At 43.2% G+C, this 22698-nt stretch overlaps 1 protein-coding gene across 1 annotated transcript in view; it reads left to right on the forward strand.

The window, feature by feature from the left end:
• The first annotated feature begins 5749 nt into the window (after window positions 1-5749).
• Window positions 5750-22698, forward strand: part of NBEAL2 (neurobeachin like 2) — a 96495-nt gene continuing 79546 nt past the window's right edge. The window contains exons 1-2 of the mRNA XM_044677074.1: window positions 5750-5902; window positions 22150-22238. Of these exons, the coding sequence (XP_044533009.1) occupies window positions 5750-5902; window positions 22150-22238 (242 nt within the window). The remainder of the gene's footprint in view (window positions 5903-22149; window positions 22239-22698) is intronic.

The following is a 22698-nucleotide window of genomic DNA, read 5'->3' on the forward strand; positions in this document are numbered from 1 at the left end:
CCTAGGTTCAAATGTGGCTTCAGATACTTAGTAGCTGTGTGACTCTGGGCAAGTCACTTACTTCCCATTGCTTAACTCTTGCCTCTTTTCTGCTTTGGAACCAATATACAGTACTGAGTCTAAGATAGTAGATAAGGATTTTTTTAAAGTACATTAGGAATATTTGAAGAAGGAAATAATCATTTTGTGCTGTGGAAATCAGAGAATATTTCATGGAGGAGATGACACCTGAGATAGAGCTGGAAAGATAAGAATTTATTTTATTTTATTTTGAACTTAATAAACACTAAATAGAGTATTTTTGGGGAGAGAATTTCAACTAGTCAAGATGAAGAAGGCTTATAATGCTGCTCTTGGGGAACAGTCTAAAATTCATGGAGGAAAAAGAGGACAGGATGAGATCAGAGAGCAAAGAGTCCAGTCTGGCTAAAACAAAAGAATTTGTGGAGAGAAATATGTCTGGAAAGGCAAGTTGGAACCAGATTGGAGGAGAGAGTGTTAAATGCCATGCTTAGGAATTTTGTTTTATTCTCTTGGCATTAGGGATCCATTGGGAGTGACATGGTTAGACCTGTATATTGGGAAGATTATTTTGGCTACTATTTGAAAGCTGAATTAGAGGGGTGAGAATGGAGTCAAGGAGACTAGTTAGGAGGCGATTATAGTTAATGTAAGATGTGATGAAACCTAAACTAGGGATGGAACAGGTGCTAAAGATATTTCAGAGGTAGGATCTTTTTTTTTTTTTTTAAACCCTTTCCTTCAGTCTTGGAGTCAATACTATGTTTTGGCTCCAAGGCAGAAGAGTGGTGAGGGCTAGGCAATGGGGGGGTAAATGACTCACCCAGGGTCACACAGCTAGGAAGTGTCTGAGGCCAGATTTGAACCCTAGGACCTCCCATCTCTAGACCTGGCTCTCAATCCACTCAGTTACCCAGCTGCCCTTCCAGAGGTAGGATCTTATAAGACATACCAACTGACTGGATAGAGGGATAGGAGGAGTCAGAGATAACACTGGGTAACTGGAAGGGATGGTGATGCCATCAACAGAATTAGAGATACAGGGAGAAAGGGCATATTCCAGCGAAAAACTGATTAATTCAGTTTAGGACATGTATGGTAGAATGATCAGATAGAAATGCTTCACAGGAGAGAGATTAGAAGTAGGTATAGATATATGGATTTGGGGTCATTTCTATAGAAGAAGTCATTGAAGTTGTGGTTATTAATGAGATTGGCATGAGAAAACACATAGAAGATCAAGGACTGAGCCTTGGAGAACACCTGTCCTTAGTGGGTGGAACTAAGGTGTTGAGTCATTGAAGAAAACCAAGAAGGAGTGGTCAGGAGGGTAGAAGAAAAAGAAGCCAATGGAGGATACATTATTTAGTCAAAGAACCCAAGCAGCAGCCTTTTCTGTCAGCCCAATTGCTTGCTAAGAACTGAATGGGATAGAGTCAGAGAAGAGAGCACCTTATCAACAAGGAAGAAATGTTTTAAATTTGTGTAGTAGGCTGAAAATTCATTTCCTCCAGATTGATTTATTGTATGTTTATCAACCCTCCTGGGGGACAGTTGAGTCTGTTCTAAATCTATCTAATTATACTTTCATCCAGCCTACTTTTCTTCATATTATCCACAAAATATAATAAAATACATCATTAAACTCTTTGCTGGAATAAAGATACATTGATATTTTCTTGATTTATCTACTTGAGAGGCATTATGACTCAAAGTGGATGATGAATCAGGAAGAATTGGGTTTAAACCTTTGACATAGAATGGTTTTGAAACCCTAGAAAAGCACTCTGGGCATCTGTTGACAGCTATTAGTATTAGAGCAGGTGCCAACTTGCAGTGGTAAAGGAATTTTCCTTACTGGGAGTCCTCTAGATCGGAGGCTTCAAACACATGGCCAGCAGACTTCCCAGTGTTCCCTGGTGCAGCCAGAACCAGATTAACATGTAAATATTTATTTAACAAAGTTTAACAAAATAAATAAAAATATAATAAACATAAATAGCATTACATTTTAAAACTAAGCCAACCTGTAAGGCTCTTATATATAGATTAGTGACCTCCCATTTCTATTTGGGAGGAACTAGGTGGCACATTGGATAGAGTGCCAGGTCTGAAGTCTAGAAGACCTGAGTTCAAATGTAACCACAGACACTTACTAATTGTGTGATCCCAGGCGAATTACTTAATCTTGTTTGCCTAAGTTCTTCATCTGTAAAATGAGCCGGAGAAGGAAATGGCAAACTATTCTAATATCTTTGTCCCCCAAAACCCCAAATGCAGCCTCAAAGAGTTGAATATAGCTGAAAAACTACTGAACAGCTATAGATTTCTATTTGAGTTTGAAACCATTGCTCTGAGCCTAGACCAATGAAATCATGGGGTTGATCCAAAATATACTAAGTCTAGTAATCTTTCAAAAAAAGAGATATAGTTAATTTGTTGTTACTCAGCCTTAGTGAAGGAATCTATGCTGACTCTTAGTGATTTCCTAGTGGCTTCTATTTTTTAAAGTACTCACAAACTATTCAATAATTGATTTTTAGAATTTTGTGGATGACCAATAGGAAACCTCCTGGAAAAAATTACTTGTCCAGGGCCCCAAATGCAGTAGGTGTCAGAGCTAAGTTGTAAATTCAGATATTCTGACTCCAAGTGGTCTTAGGCTGGTATTTTTTCCACAACTACATACTATCTCTGTGGGAGAGATAGGAAAAGAAGCCCTCAGTGAGCTCCCACATAGTTAGGGAGACATGAGTCACAAGTGAAATAGAGAACTGTATACAGTAGACTCAGGGTGAGAATGAGAAGTGAAGCCAGTGGAAAGTAGGGAGAAGGAGGGAGATCCTGCAGCCTTCTGGAGTGGGTGGGACTGCTCACAGTTTTGCTGACAGTTTTGACTCTCTCCTTACTTCTATTTGTCATTCTTCACAGACTCCCAGACTAATGATGAACCTTTGAAGGACTCTTCTTTGTTCAGAGATCTAGTCATATCATTCCTCTGCTCAGAATCCTTCAGCTTGAAAGTGTCTACTTTTCCTTATTGTAAAGACTCTTTTGCCCATAATTCAAGACCCTCCTTAATCCTATGCTGTCTTGTCTTTTCTACCGCTATTTTATAGAGCCATAGAATCTGAGTTGGAAGGGACTCTAGAGAATGACTAGTCTAAACCATACATGAAGAGAAATCTCTTCTGTAGGGTCCCTCATACACAGCAATCCAACTTCCACTTGCAAACCTCAGATGAGGGCTTCACACGAAGTGACGCTGTTTCCCTGAACGTGCCCCATGTTCTCTTGCCTCTGATTTTTTTTATTCCTGTTCTTCTCTATGACCAGAATGTTCTTCTCTCCTTCCCTTTTCCCTATTGAAATCCACCTCATCCTTTGCTCTCCAGCTCAAACAAAATCACCCTCCGGAAGTCTCCCTAATTCCCTCTAACTCTAGTCCATAATGAGCTAAGACTTCATATCATAGAGTAGTTGCTATCTATGCGACATTACACCGAGGATACATTAATGAAATGCTTGTGAAAGTGGTCAGCTGTATTCTTGTTGATACGAGGCTGGCCAGATTTGGTGAGGAGCAAAAACTGAGAAGGGGTCATTTTCCCCTTGAGAAAGGATTGAGAGTCAGTTTGGGGACTCTGCAAGTTTCCCTCATTTTCTCCTGGGGTGCTTAGAGTTAGTCATTCCATTTTTTATCTTTAATGATTGACCAGGAGAAACTGAGCTCATTTACAACTCAAAAGACATTAAATTCACATCTACTGTGTGGAGCCTTGCTTTGTCAAGTCCTTGTACTATAAGAAGTCATTCCTAATTCTCTCCAGTTTATCCTGTTTATATTTTGTTTATACCTAGTTGTTTGCATGTCTCCTCCATTAGACTGTGAGTTCCTTGAGAGCAGGGACTAACATTTGCCTCTTTTTCATTTGTATGTTTTTTCAAACTCTTACCTTTCATCTTAAAATCAGTACTGTATATTAATTCCAAGGCAGAAGAGCAGCAGGGGGTAGGCAATGCAGGTTAAATGACTTGTCCAAGGTCACACAGCTAGAAGGTGTCTAGAGCCAGATTTGAATCCCAGGCCTCCTGTCCCCACTGAGCCATCTAACTGTCCCTTTTTGCCTCTTTCTGTATCTTCAGCATTTAGCACAGTCCCAGCATATAACAGGCATTTAATGATTATTAACCAAGAGCCTGGGGGAGATACAAAGTTTAGATGAGGCATGGTCTCCATCCACAAGCAGATTCTTCTTTCTTTACTAAGAAAATTTAGGATATTCCTTACAAGCTTACTCTTCATCTTGGATACCTTGACATCATCTCCCACTCTATACTTCTTTCCCTTAACCACTAATAATTAGATGACCGACTTCTTGGATGAATCTAAACCTTCTACATGTGGCCTCAATCTCACCTCCTCTTGTCTCTCAATCATTGCTGCCACACTAATATTAAACTTTTCCCTGTCTGCTGGCTCCTTTGCTACTGCTTTCATACATGCACATCTTTTTCTTTTTTCTTTTTTTAAACCTTCTGGCCTAGAATTGATTCTAAGTATCCATTCTAAGATAGAAGAGTGGTAATGACTAGGCAGTGGGGGTTTGAGTAACTTGCCCAGGAAGTGTCCAAGGTCACATTTGAACCCAGGACCTCCAGCCTCCAGGCCTGATGTTCTATCCAGTGTGCTACCTAGCTGCCCTCCAATTTATATTCTTAGTTGTGTTTTACTTGCCCTGAGTCAGAAAGGGCCAGAGACATATGGTCTTCCCACCCAGAATCATAGGATTATAGGATTTGAAGCTAGAAGGAAACTTAGAGATCATTTAATCTAACCATCTACTTTTTGTAGATGCAGAAATGGAAGCCCAGAAGAGGGTCATGTAGGTAATAATAACAGAATAGGTATTAAAACCCCCAAAACCTTATACAAATCCTATGTTCTTTCCGGTAGCCCATGTGTACTACTTCTGGGATTTATGAAGATGGGGGACATGATTCCTGGGCTTTGTGGAAGGCTAGCAGGATCATGGGAGAAGCTAAGGGTCATTTGAACAGCACTGAAGTGGTATGACTAGTGTAAAATTGGCCATAGATTTGGAGGGTGGGGTAGAAGGAAATAATGATAGCTTTAGTTTCTACAGAACCTTTCTCATGACAATCCTATGAAATAGATGGGGCAAGAATTATGGTTCCCACTTAACAAATGAAGAAACTGAGGCTTGGCCAGCATTAGCCCTGAGACTTGAACCCAGGTCCTTGAAATCCAAGGTGACTAGTTTTGTTTTATTATTTTTTTTACTATACTACCAGGTATTTTTGTAGAGAATCAGGGTCTCCGTCTCTTTCCCCCCATCCTTGTTCTCTTCTTGCCAGGGCCGTGAGCTGTTTTTCTGGCTTTCTGGGCGAGACTGGACGGAGCCTAGTGATGACACCACAGCCTGGGCCCTCCTGAAGTTGGGGGGGGAGGTGTCCCACCCCACAGGATGAGAAGGGGAGGAGGTAGGCAGGCATACCACTCCTGCTCCCCCTCACTTCAGGCCAGGCCTCCTCCCCCAAGGTAGGGCGGGAGGCTAAGCCAGCCTGCATGGGGTGTGGGAGAAAGCAAAGCAGGTTTCCTCATTTCCTCTACCGCTCCCTAGCAAGTACCTGAAGGGAGGCAGCCTTAGCAGTCAGAGGCTGGTGGTGGGCACCCGAGTGTGTAGAGGGGGACATATCACTTAACATGCTCACCACCTCCTGCTTGACCCCTTTCCCTTGCCCTGATGATGGGAGGAGCCCCCAGACGATGAATGGGAAGCCATCCTTGAGTCTGAATTGGAAAGACAGGCCTCCGAGGCAAGGACAATCAGGCACTGCTGACACCTGGCCTGTCGAGGTGAGACTGAGATGGAGGTGGGAGATGGAGAAGGAAAGGGCAGACCCCCTCCAGATATCCCTCCCTATTCTTTGGAAACTCCCTATTCTTGGGGGAAACTGGGGCAATGGAGAAGAGGTATTGGGGATCACAGAGCCCAGGGTTTCTAATGCCTGGCTGTGAAGGGGGTGTGCAGTGATTAATCTGCATATGGGGGGGCACTGTTGAAGGCACCTCATTAGGAGATAAGACAGGAGATAACTGGATAGAGTATGATCATGGGTTATCTAGGTAAAAGAATGCTTGTAGTACCTGGTTAGGACATCACTGGGGGTCCCTGCTTATAGTGTGTGTTTACTAATATCTGGTTATTGTGTATGCAGCTTTTCCAGTTGTTTTTACATACTCCATGGTTAGAATATTGCTAATGGTTCATGCTGGGGGTTTCAAGATTTGATGTGGCTAAGAGGTCATTGGTAAGATGTGTGTTGGGAGTACTAGGTTAGACTGTATTGCTAGAAGTGCTTTTTTAGGGTGAGTTTGGAATACCTGGTGCTGGGGTTATTGGGTTTCTCATGTATTTTTTTTTTTAAGCCCTTACCTTCCATCTTAGAATCAATACTAAGAACTGTTTCCAAGGCAGAACAATAAGGGCTAGGCAACTGGAGTTAAGTGACTTGCCCAGGATCACAAAGCTAGGAAGTGTCTGAGGCCAGATTTGAATCTAGGACCTCCCATCTTTGGGCCTGGCTGTCAATCCACTGAGCCACCCAGCTGCCCCTAAGGTGTCCTGTTTAGAGGTAGTTATAATGTATGCTGGGAGTTTCATGTTAAGAGTATTGTGGGAGTACCTAAGTAATATGACTTGGGTTATCTAGGTAGGAGGTTATAGGGACTCCCCATGCTGCTATGGAGTACCATGTTAAAATGGAATTGGGAGTTTCCAATGCCGGAGTTACCTGGTTAGGGTGTAATTAGAGTTCCCTTGTGTTGTTGTGTGCTGGGGACACCTGGTTAGGATTTTGCTGGGGATACCTAAGTGAGGGGATGGGAAGCTCATTCCATGCTTCACTCACTGACTTCGAAAGCCTGTTTGACTGCGACTCTTCCTGCTCTAGGCAGTTGTTTCTCTCTTCTCCTTGGTTGCTGGCTTAGTCTTCACCTCTCTGTGGGCTCTGATCTGTCTCCCAGAGGCTATCCCCAGAAATAAGTAGAACATACCACATTTCACTCTCCTCTCTCTGCAGGGAGTTGACCTTGAGGAAAACCAGCACCTAAGCAGTTTGGCTTTGATGTCATCTAGCCTACATTCTCTGTCACCTCATTACTTGGGTTTGTCTTCTTTAGCTTGAGACTGAGGCTGCTCCACTCAATTAAACTATGCTCAGCTTCATTCCAATCCATGCCAGTCAATCGCTTCCCCCCCCTCTATTCTACCCAAAGTCCATCTCATTCCCTAGGATCATAGAAGTGAGCTAGAAGGAAATTCACAGGCCATTTATAGAGGAGATAACTGAATATAGGTGAAGGGATATTTTCCCAAGGTCCCACAAGCCTATTCGTTCCCCTCTACTCAAAATGTGCTGGAGCCAGCTAGCTGATGGTTAAGATTTCAGAATAAACATTTGCACCTTGGAAATTGGCAAATGCTGCAAATCAGGGATTGATTTATTGTCTGTGAGAAAAAAATATTGATAATTGAGATTAAACTTAAAAGTGTGTCCTGCATTCATTTTATTCCCTCCCAATCCCCCCAGGAGAGCAGGTTGTTAAATATTTACCAGCCGACTTCTACCTCTACTCCACATGAATTCACTTAAAACTGACTTGTTGACCTTATTCCACTCTATCTGGTTGATTCCACTTCCTACTTTACTTCTCCCCATTTCACTTAACCACTTCATACCATTCTAATTTGTTCTAAGGTATTCTGTTTAGCTCACCCCTCCTCCATCATAATAAACCATTTCATTTAATTCTTATCTACCTCACCCTATTCCCATTTCACTTTATTGAAATCTAGTCTGCCATTTCCGTGTTTTAGGTTATCCTATACTATGTGGTACAAGAGAATATAAGCTCATTGCAAGCAGCAACTGTCTTTTATTTAATCTTTCTATCCTTAGCCCTGCCATAGTTCTTTGCACCTAATAACCTCATAGGCAATAAATAATTTTGGTATTGGATTGAACATAAAAGGTGAAGACATAGTTGGAGACTAGATGTTGTGGGTGGATGGGGGGCAGGGAGAAAGAGAACAATACAGAAGTTCTGAGTTCTGAGTAAGGAGAACTTGGTGTGGGTTGTAGGAGTCATGGCAGGCTTCCTGGAGGAGGTGGGGCCAGAGATGGCCCTTGAAGGAACAGGAGTTTGGATAGGTAGAGTGGAAGAGCCTGCACGACAAGAGTCAGCAATCTGATGTGGCAGGCAAAGCTAAAACCATCATGGGCTGTAGGAAGACAAGCATCTTCTATGAACAAAGAAGTGAGCCTCCTGACATTCTCAGCTAGATGCCATCTGGAGTATTATGTTCAGGTCTGGACACTACATCTTTTAAAAACTACAATTCATTTTTATAGAATACAGATTTTTTCAGGTTTTACAAAGCTATTTTGAAAATAAATTATCTTATTTTTTATTGATACCTTTTGGTTTTGCATCATCTCTGTGTGTATCATCTCCCTCTTCCTTCCTGTTTCCAGTGAGCCAAACCTGGTACTAAAGATTTAAAAAGAGAGGAAAAATGGCATTCACCAAAGCTAAACAACACGGCATCCATGATTGACAGGAGATGCACCATCCTTGTGGTCCCTTTCCTTCAGAAACAAGGGAGGGAGGTGCATTTTCTCAACTCTTTTCTGGGGCCAAGCTTGACCATTTTAATTACTTAAAATTCAAGATAATTTTCTTTTCTTTTTTTTTTAAAATTTGTTTATTTAATTAATTTAGAATATTTTTCCATAGTTACATGAATCATGTTCTTTCCCTCCTCTCCTCCCACCCCCTCTCCCCTCCTATAGCCAACGAGCATTTCCACTGGATTTTACATGTGTCATTGATCAAGATAATTTTCTTAATCTTTCTATTTATGTTATCATCATTAGTGTCTATTTTTTTCTTGGCAGTTCCTATGTCTTTCCATCTTCCTCTGAATTCTTTATAATTGTTTTTATAATATAATAATGTTTCATTAGATCCAGGCATTATGATTTGTTTCACTGTCCCCTTGCCTATCCCTTATCTCACCACCTACTTAATGCCAGTTTTTACTACCAGATGAAGTGTTGCTCTAAATTTTTTGGTATTTCTTTTTGCCTATGACCTCCTTATAGTATACACCTAGGAGTATGATTTCTGGTTCTAAGGGCGTAGATATTATAGTTCCCAATTTCCCATCACTTGTTATTTTCTAAACAGAATTCCTGATTGTTTTCCAGAGTGGCTAATCTAATTCACAGCTCCATTAACAATGTATTGGAGAGCAACTAGGTGGCTCAGTGATTGAGAGCCAGTTCCTAGAGACAGGAGGTCCTGGGTTCAAATATGGCCTTAGACACTTCCTAGCTGGGTGACCCTGGGCAAGTCATTTAACCCTCACTGCCTAACCCTTACAACTCTTTTGCCTTGGAACCAATACACAGTATTGATGCTAAGACAGAAAGTAAGTGTTTTAAGCATGATTCTTTTAAAACCTAGTGTATTGGAATGGGTTCCACATTTCAGGAAAGACACCGAAAAGATGGAAAAACCGCCACAGGAGAGCAACCAGAATGATGAAGGGCCCTAGAGATGAGAAGTCTCTTGAGGAATGTGATAACAGTTTTCAAATACTATACTTGAAAGTCTGTCAGTCATGTAGAAGAAGCATTTAGGCTTACTCTGTTTGATCTCAGGGCACAGGACTATAAGCAATAGGCAGACTTTTCAAAAAAGAAAATTTAGACTTGATATCAAGGATTAGAATTATTATCATTCAGGAGGGCTGCCTTGAAGAATACTATGTTCCCCTTCACTATGAGTGTTTAAGCAATGTCTGAATGACTACTTGTATGTCTTATACCATGAATTCCTTTTTGAATGTAGGTTGAACTTAAATGCCTATTGAGGACCCTTTCAACTCAGAATGGTTTTATTGGGGGAAAGGCATTTCAGGCAGAGATAAATGACATGAGGCAAAGTACAGAGATAGAACTGGGCCAGGTAGTGTGTTGGGGGAAGGGAAGAGATGACATTGATTTGACTAAAAAAGAAAATAGGGTCTTATACTTGCCATTTCCAGTTCTAGTGACCAATGGAGATTTCCTATCTTGGAGAAAATTCTTTTCTTATCTTCCATTCTTTATGGCTCAAGAGCTTAATAAATTCATTGATTTGCTAGTGGAGGTTAGTGAGAGGTCATTCCATAGCTCTTGGAAGCCTTGAATAGTGGGACTAAAGGATATGTGGGGGATGTTCCCTTTGTGGCCTCATTCCTTAAAAGGGATGACAGTTCTAGGCATGCAACTATACTAAATGACTAAATGACTTTGTTTAGCCCTCTAGTCTTTTTTTTTGTTCATCTGCAAAATAAGGAAGTTGGACTAGATGATCTGTCAAACCTTTCAGCATTGATGAGTTCATCATTCTTTGACAGAAGAGACTGAATCGTCCATATGAGCCAAACCTCTAGTCTTTTTTTTGTTCATTTGCAAAATAAGGAAGTTGGACTAGATGATCTATCAAACCTTTCAGCATTGATGAGTTCATCATTCTTTGACAGAAGAGACTGAATCGTCCATATGAACCAAACCTGACACTAGATGCTTAATTGTTCTCCATGAGTCTATGACCAGGAATAGGGTTCAAAATGTTTCAGTAGTCTTGGATGCAGTCTATGACTCGGTCCAGTGTTCAGTCTATGACCAAATTTAGGTTTCAGTCTTGCTTTGTGGAATGGATCTGTAGGTAACAGAAAGTCATAGAAAAACAAGATTTAGAGCTTGTAAGGGACCTCAAAGATCATTTAGTGCAGCTGCTTCATTTCACAGATGAGGAAACTGAGACTCAGATTGGAGAAGTAACTTGTCCAGAGTCATATAGCTAGTAAGTGGCAGAAGTGGGATCTGAACGCCCTGTCTTCAGATCTGAGGTTCTCTCTACCAGATCTCACTTCCTCAGCCTGGATTAGAGTCAGGATTATTCTGTGACTCTAAACAGTTTCGCATGTCTATATATGTATGTGAAATTAATTGGTTGAAACCCATGACTTAATCCTCATTGGGCCAAAGAGAAGAGTTTGCATTTTATCTAGAATCAATAGGGAGTCACCAGAGTTTATTGAGCAAGAGAGAACCACATGTTTTTAGGACTATCACTTCAACAGCTAGGTGGTGGATAGATTGAAGAAGGGAGACAACGGAGGCAGAGAGATAAATTAGGAAGGTATTTCTTTTTTTTTTTCTAAGCTCTAATTTTTTATTTTATACTTTAAAACTTTATTTATTTATTTATTTTAAAGGATTTTTTTCATGATTATATGATCCTCCCTCTTCCCTCTCCCCTCCTGGATCTGACAAGCAATTTCACTGGGTTAAATGTGTATTATCACTCAACACCTATTTCCCTATTATTCACTTTTATTTTTTTATTTGCTTCTTTGTTTGTTTGTTTATTTATTTTTTAAACCCTTACCTTACATCTTGGAGTCAATACTGTGTATTGGCTCCAAGGCAGAAGAGTGGTAAGGGTAGGCAATGGGGGTCAAGTGACTTGCCCAGGGTCACACAGCTGGGAAGTGTCTAAGGCCATATTTGAACTCAGGACCTCCCATCATCTCTAGGCCTGGCTCTCAATCCACTGAGCTACCCAGCTGCCCCCTATTAATTTTTATAATAGAGTAATCTTTTAAAAACCAAAACCCCAAATCCTATACCCATAAAACAATGATAAGTCATATGTTTTTTCTTCTGCATTTCTACTCCCCCAGTTCTTTTGAGGTGGATAGCGTTCTTTCTCATAAGTTCCTTAGGGTTGTCCTGGATCATTGCATTGCTATTAGTAGCAAAGTCGATTACATTTGATTGTCCCACAATGTTTCAGTTTCTAAGTACAATGTTCTCCTAGTTTACTCATTTCACTTTGCTTCAGTTCGTGGAGGTCTTTCCAAGTTTGTATAGAAATCAAGCAGTTTATCATACCTTATAGCATAATAGTATCCCATCACCATCATATATCACAATTTGTTCAGCCATTCCTCAATTGAGGGACACCCCCTCATTTTAGGAAGCTCTTTCAAGAGCCTAATTTAGAGGTGATGAAGTTCTGAAACAGGGTGATGGTTGTAGGATTGGAAAGGAAAGGATATATGGAATAGATGTTGTGGAGGTAATAAATGATAAGATTCAGAGACTGATTGGATATAGTGGTTGAGGGTAATTGAGAAGTCGAGGATGACACTAAGGTGGTGAATCTCATGTTGCAAATAATATTCCTGACAAGTTGTAGCCCAGTCTTCATTTGGAGACTTCTATTGACAGAGAACTCTCAACTTTATTGCTTAGGATAATAGGGGAGGAGAAGGAGATGCCTAAATGAGTGAGAGGAGAAGGCATCAGACCCATCATGTAATAATAATCATAATTATAATATTAGTAATAATAATTTACATTTATAAACCACTCACAGAATTTTAGAATGGAAGTTTTGGAAGGGACATCAGAGGTCATCTCATCCATTCTGTCCCTAAACAAATGTACCCAATAAGTGGATAATCCAGCCTTCATCTTCAATGAAAAGAAAATACTAATTCTGGAGGTGGTTCTTTGCTCTACTTGTTAGGAAGTTTTCTTACTTCAAGCCTAACATTGTCTCTCTTCATTTCTACACATTTTTCCTTATGCCTTCTAGGACCAAGTACTGATCAAATCATAGGAGGGATCTCTCAACATAGAATCAGGAGGCAGTAGGGCAAGTCAGACCATCCCATCACTTAGGCTGACCACCACTTTCACACCACCATAGAGATAGCCTAGGATTCTGAACCCAGCAGCCTTGGGGATAGCAGTGCCCTTCAGACTACTTGCCTTGCTTTCATTCCAGTTTCCAAAGCCACCAATGAGGGGAGAAATCTTTGTACAAAAGGGGCCCACCTTCTTCACTATCACCAATACCAGCCAGCAACCAAATGCCTCTATTGAATACTCAAGTCCAAGAGCTACTAGAATGGCAGCACCCTCCCACCACCATCATGCTTCTAGTTCAGACCCCCACAACCTTCAAGTCTAGAAGCACTCCCTATGGAGAGGCAAACTGACAACTGATTCCCTGGGTGCTGGATCTCAACAAATGGTCCAAAATCAGAAATAGATGCAATTTTACCAGTGGAAACAGCATTAAAGAGGACACATAAACACCTGCTTTGCCTCTATACCCTAAGGATCATGGGACCTTTCCATCTCACTTAACATTAAAACCTTTTTTGTATATGGTCTCTCCCTTTAGAATTTTAGTTCCTTCAGAGTGGGGATTGTCTTAATTTTCTGGTTCCCCAGCACTTAGTAAAGTGCTTTGCACATAGTAAGTGCTTAATAAGTATTTTCATTCATTCCTAGATTGTGGAATTTCAGAGCTGGAAGATACCTTCGAACATGTTTTATTCTGGGCTCTTCCCTCTCTCCCCTCTCTCTTCTCTTCCTCTCTCTCTTCTCTCTCACCTCTCCTCTCCTCTTCTCTTTTCTCTCTCTCTCCCCCTCTCTCTCTCCCACCCTTCTCCCTCTCCCCCCACCCCCATATATATGTTGAACTTACTTATCTGGGTACATATTGTATCCACCCAGTGATGTGCAAGCTGCTTGAAGTCAGGGAGTATTTCCTTTTTGTCTCTATAGTTCCGGCACCAATTCCTTTGCCTTGCAGGTTACCTATGTTTAATAAATAAATGCTTTTGAAATTGAATTGAACATAGAATATCTGAATTGGGAAAGATCTTAGAAGACAGATGTCAGAACTGGAGGAAAGTTTAAAACTTAATGGCCGATGTTTATATGAAACTTTAAGGTTTACAAAGTCCTTCACATAATTTTCTTATTTGATCCTGTAAACACAGAGTGTTCCTTTAAAACATAATGCCAGAGTTAGAAGAGCCCTTAGAATGTAGCATATCAGAATAAGAAGAGATTTTAAAATCCTAGTACGCAACTATCTTATTTTATATTTATGGAACCTGAGGCTGGGAGTGGGGGAGGGAACATGAATTGACAAGGACACATTAGCCATTGAGCTCAAATGTACAGTTAGTGAAGGACCAGCCTAGGACTCTTTCCACTATCCCACGATGTCTCATACTGACTGGACAGGAAATTGGGGTGGAGAAATGATGATGTGGTATGCAGATTACCCCTTGGTTTCCCTCTCTAGTGTTCATCAGTGGGCACCTGACAGAATTTGGGTTTCCAAGGGGATAGAATGGGTGGGTGGTGTTTGGCCCAAGGAGATCCCATGGAAGCAGGGCTAATATCAATGCGTGGTGGGAGACCAGGGAAGATAGAGCAAGTCAGACAGTCAATGTGCTTGCTGAGAGACCTTGGGTTGGGACACCCAGGCACCAAGCCCGGCTACCTCACCCAGGCACCCAGGCACCCAGGCCCGCCCGGTGACTCAATCTTGAGCTGTCAGACAGGCCCTTCTGGGGTAGGCAACAGCTCTGGGAGATGGTAGAAGTGTTTTGTGTGAGTGTGTGCACATCTCTGGTTCACACATTTGTGTGTACATGTGTCTTTTCATGTATTTACATCATATAAACAAGAGACCACCCAGTATAAGAAAAAGAACCTTGACTTTGAGTTAATTTCTGAGGCCAGATTTGAATATCTCGAGGCCTGACTCTGTCTGCTCAGCTGCTCCCCTCACAAACTCTTTACAAAGAAAGGACTTTGTTTTGCTTTCCAAGATTGAGCCTCCTTTATCTTGATCCAGGCTGGAAGGGCAGTGGCCATTCATAGACCCATGGTTCCACTTCTGATCTGCATGACCTTGGCTGGTTCACCCCTCTTTCAGCAGTCTGGTGGCTGTTCCCAGGGGGCTTCTCATGTGGGTGCAAGGCTTTGTCTGGGCACCTGATTGACTTTACCTTTGCTGGAGCTGAGATCTCCCAAGTTCAAATGCTCTACTAGCCTCAGCTTCCCCAGGAGCAAGGATTACAGACTTGGGTCAACATGCCCAGCCAGGAAAGCACTTTGTCAGTATGGTGCAATGGAATTCTGCACTTGGGATCAGGAAACCCAAGGCTTTTCTTCCTGCTTTGAAACTTCCTAGCTGTGAGATCTTGGGCAATTCCCTTCCCTTCTCTGAGCCTGGGTTTCTTCATCTGTAAAATGGAGATGAAACTTCTCTTACAGGGCTTTTGGGAGGAAAGGCAAGTGCTACTGAAATGGAAGTCATTCGTATTACTAGGGTTTGTACATATTAATGGGCACAGTCTCTCTATATGTTGATATGTATTAAGTTGTGAATGCTATGTGTTAGGATGTCTTGTGCACATAAGTGCCTGGGGGCAGCCAGTAAAACCAATTTTGGGTGAGTTTGCAGTAAGGTTGCTGGCCCCTCTGCCATCCCAGCCCAGATCCAGAAATTGTTTGGCAGCTAAAGAAGACAGTAACTTTGTGGGACTCTGATGTTTTCTCTGGGTTAGAGAGCTACAAACTTTTTCCTACCCTTTGTTGGCTCTGGCGGTTGTGGTGGGGTCATTGAGCTTCTAGGGAAAGCTGGTTTTGTGGTGGTCTAGACTTGTGAGAAATAAGGGAAAAGAGATTTTCTTTTCTCACGATTGGAGGGAAGTTGGGAGCAGCCGTAACACTTCTGGAGAAGAGAGAAAGGTAAGAGAGGTAGCTAGGGGTCATGGGAAGAATTACCTCCATGGCTTGAAGTTAGTGACCTGGGTTTTGCTCCCAACTAGGCCACTAGTTGACAAGTTAGCCTTGGGCAATTCACTTCCTTTTCTAGGCTTTAGTTTCTTCCTCCTTAAAATGAGAATTGGACTAAATAATAATCGTAATAGATAACATCTAGTGCTTTAAGCTTTGCAAAACACTTTACAAATGTTACTTCATTTTCATCCTTACAACTACTCTGAGTGGGAGGTGCTATTATTACCCCTGTTTTGTAGATGAAGAAGCTGAGGCTGATAAGAATTAAGTGACTTGCCCAGTGTCACTTTAAGTAGGTAGTAAGGGTCTGAGGCTGGATTTGAACTCTGATCTTCCTGTCTCCAAAAGCAGCATTCTATATGTTCTAAGGTTCCTGACACTCTGTGTTCTAAAGTCATTTGCAGGTGTGGAATTCCAAAGCAAAAACACTAGACTGTGTCTGAAGGAGAGGCAAGTCCTAGAAGTGATAGCATTGGGAGCCCTCGCAGATGATAGGGGTGTTCTCTACTGTGGGAGTTCTTTCACTTGGAGGTCCTGACTCCTTCCCATCTTATAGATTTATCTTTCCATTTCTCAGTTAGACATGACCAGCAATGCACAGCCTGTGGTTGCTGCCTCTTAGGCTCATTCCCTCTTTCCTCCAGCCCATCCTTCCACCTCACCCCATCTACCTAACCATAGAATGTCAGATCCGGGAGAGACTTCAAATCCAAGAATCCCATTGAGAGTTGGAAGGGAACTTCAAGGGCATTATTGAATCCATCTCCCATATTTTATAGTTGAGAAAACTGGGGCCAAGAGAAGTCAATGACTTGTCTAGGTTTACCCAGGCAGTTAATAAGTGGCAGAGATGGTATTTGAACCCAGGTTCCATTCCTTGATTCCAAAGCCAGTATACCTGCCTTTCTTCAGAGACTGTCCAGTCTACCTTCCTCATTTTAGAGCAGAGTCAACTTAGACTCAGAGGTTCAATGACTTACCCAACCATACAAAGGCAATAGCAGAGATGAGATTGAACCTAAATCTCCTAACTCCCAGCTCATTGCTCTTTCTATCCCATCATCCTGCTTCCTCCCATATTTTCACCCCTCTTCTGAGGCCTTTCCCTCAGCCCGTACATTTTATCCATTATCTGTGACTCCCCCTAAAGACCCTGAGATGATTGGGAAGCTTATTTCCCCCTCCCACCTATACCCCCAGACACAGCAATGCAAGGCAAATTGGGGAAAAGGGAAGGGAAGGGGAAGGATACCTTCAGAGCTTCAGTTTGGGGATGCCTGTTCCTGAGGGCCCCACCTCCCTCCTCCCCATCCACTGCGGTCTGGGGCCCCGGCCCCCTCCCCCAGAGAGGAAGCTGACTCTCTCCCCAACCCTGACTCTGCGTTTCCTGCCACTAGACCGGTGAGGGCGGGGGGTAAGGGGAGGGAGAGCGGGGATATGAGGCCTGCATGGCCCTTGCTTCCCCTTTGCACAAGACTGGATCTTCTCTCAGAGCCAGGCCCCCACTCTCCTATTCTTCTCACCCTCTTTCTTGCTCCTACCCTGGAGCTCAGCCTCTGCCTCATGGATACTTCTCAGAGCTATTGGTACCCATCCCACTCCATGGAGCCGACCTGGGGGATGGGGGTCCAGGTAACTCTGGGGCCAGTGGCAGGGATAGGGGGCTTGGTGGGCAAGAAGGAGCTCAGGGTTTTAGGGAGAGGGTATGGTTCTGGGAGACCTGGATTCCCGGGTGTCATTCAACCAACACCACTCTCTTAGATTGTCAGTGTATGTAAGCTGCTTGCGGAAATTAAAAAGGTAGCCCTTGGGGAATGAGTACTCCTGCTGGTGGAAGAGAGCCGGGAGAGGGACCCTCTGTATCTTTAGTGTCTTCTTTGGGGTGGGGTGGGGTGTCTGTGTCTGTGTGTCTGAGTCTGTGTACATCCGCATGCTTGAGTGAATCTCTTGGAGGATTACCTGCAAGGGTATCTGTGTTTGAGTGAGTGAGTGAGTGAGTTGTCTCTACCTGTGAATTTCGCTGTGTCTGTGACTATGGCCGCTTGGCCATTTGGATGGGCACATTGGTCTGAGCATCCCCAGATATCTTAGTGACAGTACTGTGTGTGGACTACATAAGTGTCTGCTTCATTTCATAGGGATTGTTGGGTTCTAGAGGGCGAAGGGCTCTCAGGAACTACTGAGTCCAACCCCTCCCTTGACAAAGGAGGAAACCGAAGCGCACATACCACCTGCTCCTTCCCAACGGCAGAGCGAAGCAGGACCTGCGTTGTGCAAGGGGGGGCCAGTAAGCCATCAACAGGAGACGCCATGACCTGCAGGCACATGCCCTGGCATGGGCACATGAGGTCATCCACATGGATAGATGTGGAGATGATCCCACACTCTGCTCTGTGCCTACATATATGCAGAGAGAAATTCAGCCCTGCCATCAGAGCTGACCTTCCTCGGTTTGCCCGGCGGAGCTTAGATCGTGCCCTTAGAGTTATTGGAGACTCTAGGTCATCTGGATCAGAGCTTCTCAGGGTATGGTCCTGGGACCCCCTAGAGGTTCCTGAGGCCCTTTCAGGAATCCAAGATATAAATACCAATAGGGGTAAACCCACAGAAACAAAAGCTCTTTGTGGGGATCCTCAATCATTTTAAGAGTATGTGTGTGTGTGTTGGGAGAGGGAAGAACAGGACCTTTGGATATACCTTCACTAGCCTCTCATCTCTCTCTCATTTGTGTTCTCTCTTCTCTTCTCAATGGATTTGCACTTCTACCTCCTCAAAGACACCACTCCCCCAGCTGTTGTCCCCAGTGGATTACAGAAGTGATGCCTTTTTGTCTCTGAGTGCCCATCCTTCCCAATTTCCCTTACTCTTTCTATCTGTGCCTTTGCCTGGTAGAGATATCCTTCTTAGCAGCTGTGCCCCTTTCCTTGATGTTTGCTCACCTCATCCTGAAGTTTTGCCACCAGCATGTCTGGATAGCCTAAAGTGGCTATGGAGAGTTCTATTTGGGCTGATGTAGCTGGGTAGAGCTGCTCTTCATTGATCTTCATGTATTCATTCATTTCTTCATTCATTCCAAACAAGTCTGTCTGTATGGATGCCCCCAAGTACATAGCCCTGCTCTGGGCTCCCCTTTAGAGGATATTGGAAGGAGAGATGTATTGAGATGGTGCTCCCAGCCCAGTTAGACATTGCACACACTCCCATATATATGAAGATAACTAATAATAAACACAAAACCATTGAGAATGGGACCTTGATGGATCTGGAATCAGAAAATCTGGCTTGGAGTCTCTCTCTTTGCCACTTGCTAGCTTTGTGACCTTGGGCAAGTACCTTCCCTTCTTGTCTGGACCTCGCTTTTTTATCTATAGAATGGAGAGATAAACGTCTGCATTTCTTGCCTCACAGGGTAGTGAGGATCCAGTGTGCTGATGCAGATAAAGAGGAAGCTTCTTATAAGCCATGAAGTGGCTAGAGAGAGCGGTCAGTCCCTATGCCATGCCAGGGAGAGTTCACTGGGCTGCGGTGGTCCAGGAATGCTTCCTAGAACAGACATAGTTTGAGTGAGCCACTGAAAGATTTGATGGGATTTAGAGAGACAAGTGCACTGGCATCAAATTCAAATAGAAATAAAAGCTATTAGTTGATACAGAGGGAGCTCTGTGAGCCACATATTGACTTAATTTTAAAATGCAATGTTATCTAGATTTTATTATATTTTTATTTATTTTGTTAAATATTTCCCAATTCCATTTTAATCTGGTTCTGCCCTTGGGGTAGAGTGTTTAACATCTCTGCTGTAGTGGAAGGAAAGCAGTGCTCTTAGCGTTAGGAAACCTGCTTTCCAATCTTAGCCCTGCTACTGCCTAGATTTGAGATTCTAGGCAAGTCATTTAACTTCTCTAAGCCTTAGTTTCCTCCTCTATTAAATGAGGAAAACAATCTTCACCCTGCTCACCCTACAGGATTGTTGGGAAGAATGGACTTAATACATTTTAAAATACTACAGAAATGGAATGATCTTTATTTGGGGGGGGGTGTTGGTGTAGCTAGAGGTGGGTATATACTTGACGATGGGTACACTCCTTTGTACCTATCCATGACCTTGAAATCTCCATTCTGGCCTGACATTTCATAGTGACTCTGAACATCTGGACCCCTAGATCTCAGCATAATGACTTGGTTCTGGTGTTACTTGTCTGGGGGAATTAGAGAGGAAAGAACTGAGAGCAGCATTGGGCCCATCCCTTGCTAAATGGGGATGCTTTTTCTTTGGTTTTCTGTATCCTTCTTTGGGGTGCCTTCATGCTGTATGGGGACTGCATAGTGGCCTTTTCTCATGTAAGCAGTGCCTACTGCCCCGATCTTTTCTTTATTGAAACTTCAGAGGCCAGCCAGGTGACTCAGTGGATTGAGAAACAGACTAGAGTCAGGAGGTTCTGGGTTCAAATTTAGCCTGTGATACTTCCTAGCTGTGTGACTGTGGGCAAGTCACTTAACCTCCACTGCCTAGCCCTTACCACTCTTCTGTCTTGGAACCAATGTTCCAAGGTAAGAAGTTAAGGGTTAAAAAAAAGAGAAGAAATGAGGGCCAGAACCAGGTTGAAAGCAGAGGTGGGAATAGAAAAGAATGGTTGGATTGGAGACATGTTAGGGAACAGGAATGTAATAGATACAGAGCTGTAAGAGACCTTAGAGGCTGTTAAATCCAACCTCTTCATTTTACAGATGACAAAACTGAGGCTCAGAAAGGAGAAGGGGCTCATCTGAGTTCACACAATTAGTAAGCTGCAGTGCTGGGATTTAAATTCAGATTCTCTGATTCCGGATCCAGCACTGTGTACATGACACCATGGTGCTTTCTTTGGATTTGCCAATTGATTAGGCATAAGAGGCTAGGAAGAGAGAAGAGTCAGAGCTGCTCTGAGGTTATAAACCTGGGACAAGACTCAGTGGCTGCCCTTAGAGAGCTTATATTTTAGTTGAGAAGTTAAGATACATAAAGAAATAACTCATACACAGCATCCTATGGGAAGCCCCAAAAGAAAGGAAAGGTTCAAAGAAAGAATTGTTAGAATTAGAGGTGGGGGATCTGAATTCCAGATGGGGGCATATCGGGGAAGGCCGTGTGAGTTGAGCCTTGAAGGATAAGTGGTAGGACTGAGACAAGTAGGGGCTGGAAGAGGGACAGAGAGTGCCCGACTTATTCAGGGAACAGGGAAGAGAGACTAGTTTAACTGGAGCTTAGGGTTAGTGAAGGGGAAAAGTGTGAGAGAAGGCTGGAATGGTTGGTAATGGTTAGGCTCTAGAAGGGCTTAAAACCCAGGATAAGAAGGCAGAACCTTCTCCCACAGGCCTAGGGAGTCATTCAAGGACTTTGAGCAGAGTTGGAATCAGAGCTGTGCTTTAGGGAGAGCAGACTGGTGGCAAGATGGATTAGGGAGTGGAGGAGGGGGACCAGAGATTGGGGTCAGTTCAAGCTGAGGACCATGGCACCTGGACAGGTAGAGGACAGAAGTCTTTGGGGGGGCAAGTGAGACCTCACCTTCCATGGGTGAGACCTCACCTTCCCTCTGTCTAAATTCAATCTCTTCCTCCAAGAAGATTACTTTCTACCAGGGAACACAATATTTGCACACAGAAATACAATATTGGGAGTATTTCCCATTTCTAATGTGCTTTCACAACTATGACTTTTAAAAATAACCCCCATTGGGGCAGCTGGGTAGCTTAGTGGAGTGAGAGTCAGGCCTAGAGACAGGAGGTCCTAGGTTCAAACCCGGCCTCAGCCACTTCCCAGCTGTGTGACCCTGGGCAAGTCACTTGACCCCCATTGCCCACCCTTACCAATCTTCCACCTATGAGACAATACACCAAAGTACAAGGGTTTAAAAAAAAATAACCCCCATTTCCTTTTTTCTTTTCCTATAATGTACCCGTATCATACAGAGTAGCATCATTTGCCCCATTTTACAGATGAAGAAATTGTGGCAGTCTTCAGCCTAGTTAGTGTCAAGATTTGAACCCAGATTTCTTTTTTTTTTTTTTTTAACCCTTACTTGCTGTTATAGAATCAGTACTGTACATTAGTTCTGTGGCAGAAGAGTGGTAAGGGCTAGGCAATGAGGATAAGGGACTTGTTCAGGGTCACACAGCTAAGCGTCTGAGGCCATAATTGAACCTAGGACCTCCTATCTCTGGGCCACCCGGCTGCCCCCTGAATCCAGATTCTTTGACTCCAAGTTCAGTGTTCTTGATACTAAACTGCACGATGGGCAGGTCAGTAGGAGAGCCTGGAGCATCTGGTGCCTGTAGTTGTCCTCCCACAGAAACCTCACCAAGTCCTGGACCTTGTGTTTCTTGCAGAAGGACCTGAGCTACCTGCACCAGTGGCTGGAAGCGTTCGTCACTAGCTTTGAGAAGGTCATTGCAGTGCACTCCCTGGAGCCCCGAAGGTGAGGAGTGGGGGGCTAGGGAGCCCAGGGCACGGACTCATTCCCAATCCAGCTTCCACCTAGGTGTGGCTAGGGAGAAAGTGGGTAGAGTGCTGAGCGGCAGGAAATTCACACCAACATGGAAGTACATAAAAACACACAAAAACTCATGTGTCCCCTGGCAGCGACTTGACCTTCCCAGTCTTCAAAACCGCACCTTGTTCTCTGCCATTCAAGCCCTCTTCTCTGGGGTTTTCTTTTCCTTATGCATTCCAAATCAATAGCTAGTTCATATTAAGGAGAGAGGAGTAAGGGGAAGGCTGAAGATAAGAGGTCCTGGGTTCAAATCCAGCCTCAGACACTTCCTAGTTGGGTGACTCTGAGTGAGTCACTTAATACCCATTATCTAGCCCTTAATGCTATTCTGCCTTAGAACCAATACTCAGTATGAATTCCAAGACAGAAGGTAAGGGTTTAAAAA

This window comes from Gracilinanus agilis, chromosome 1, assembly GCF_016433145.1.
Source record: "Gracilinanus agilis isolate LMUSP501 chromosome 1, AgileGrace, whole genome shotgun sequence".
Taxonomy (NCBI): Eukaryota; Metazoa; Chordata; class Mammalia; order Didelphimorphia; family Didelphidae; genus Gracilinanus; species Gracilinanus agilis.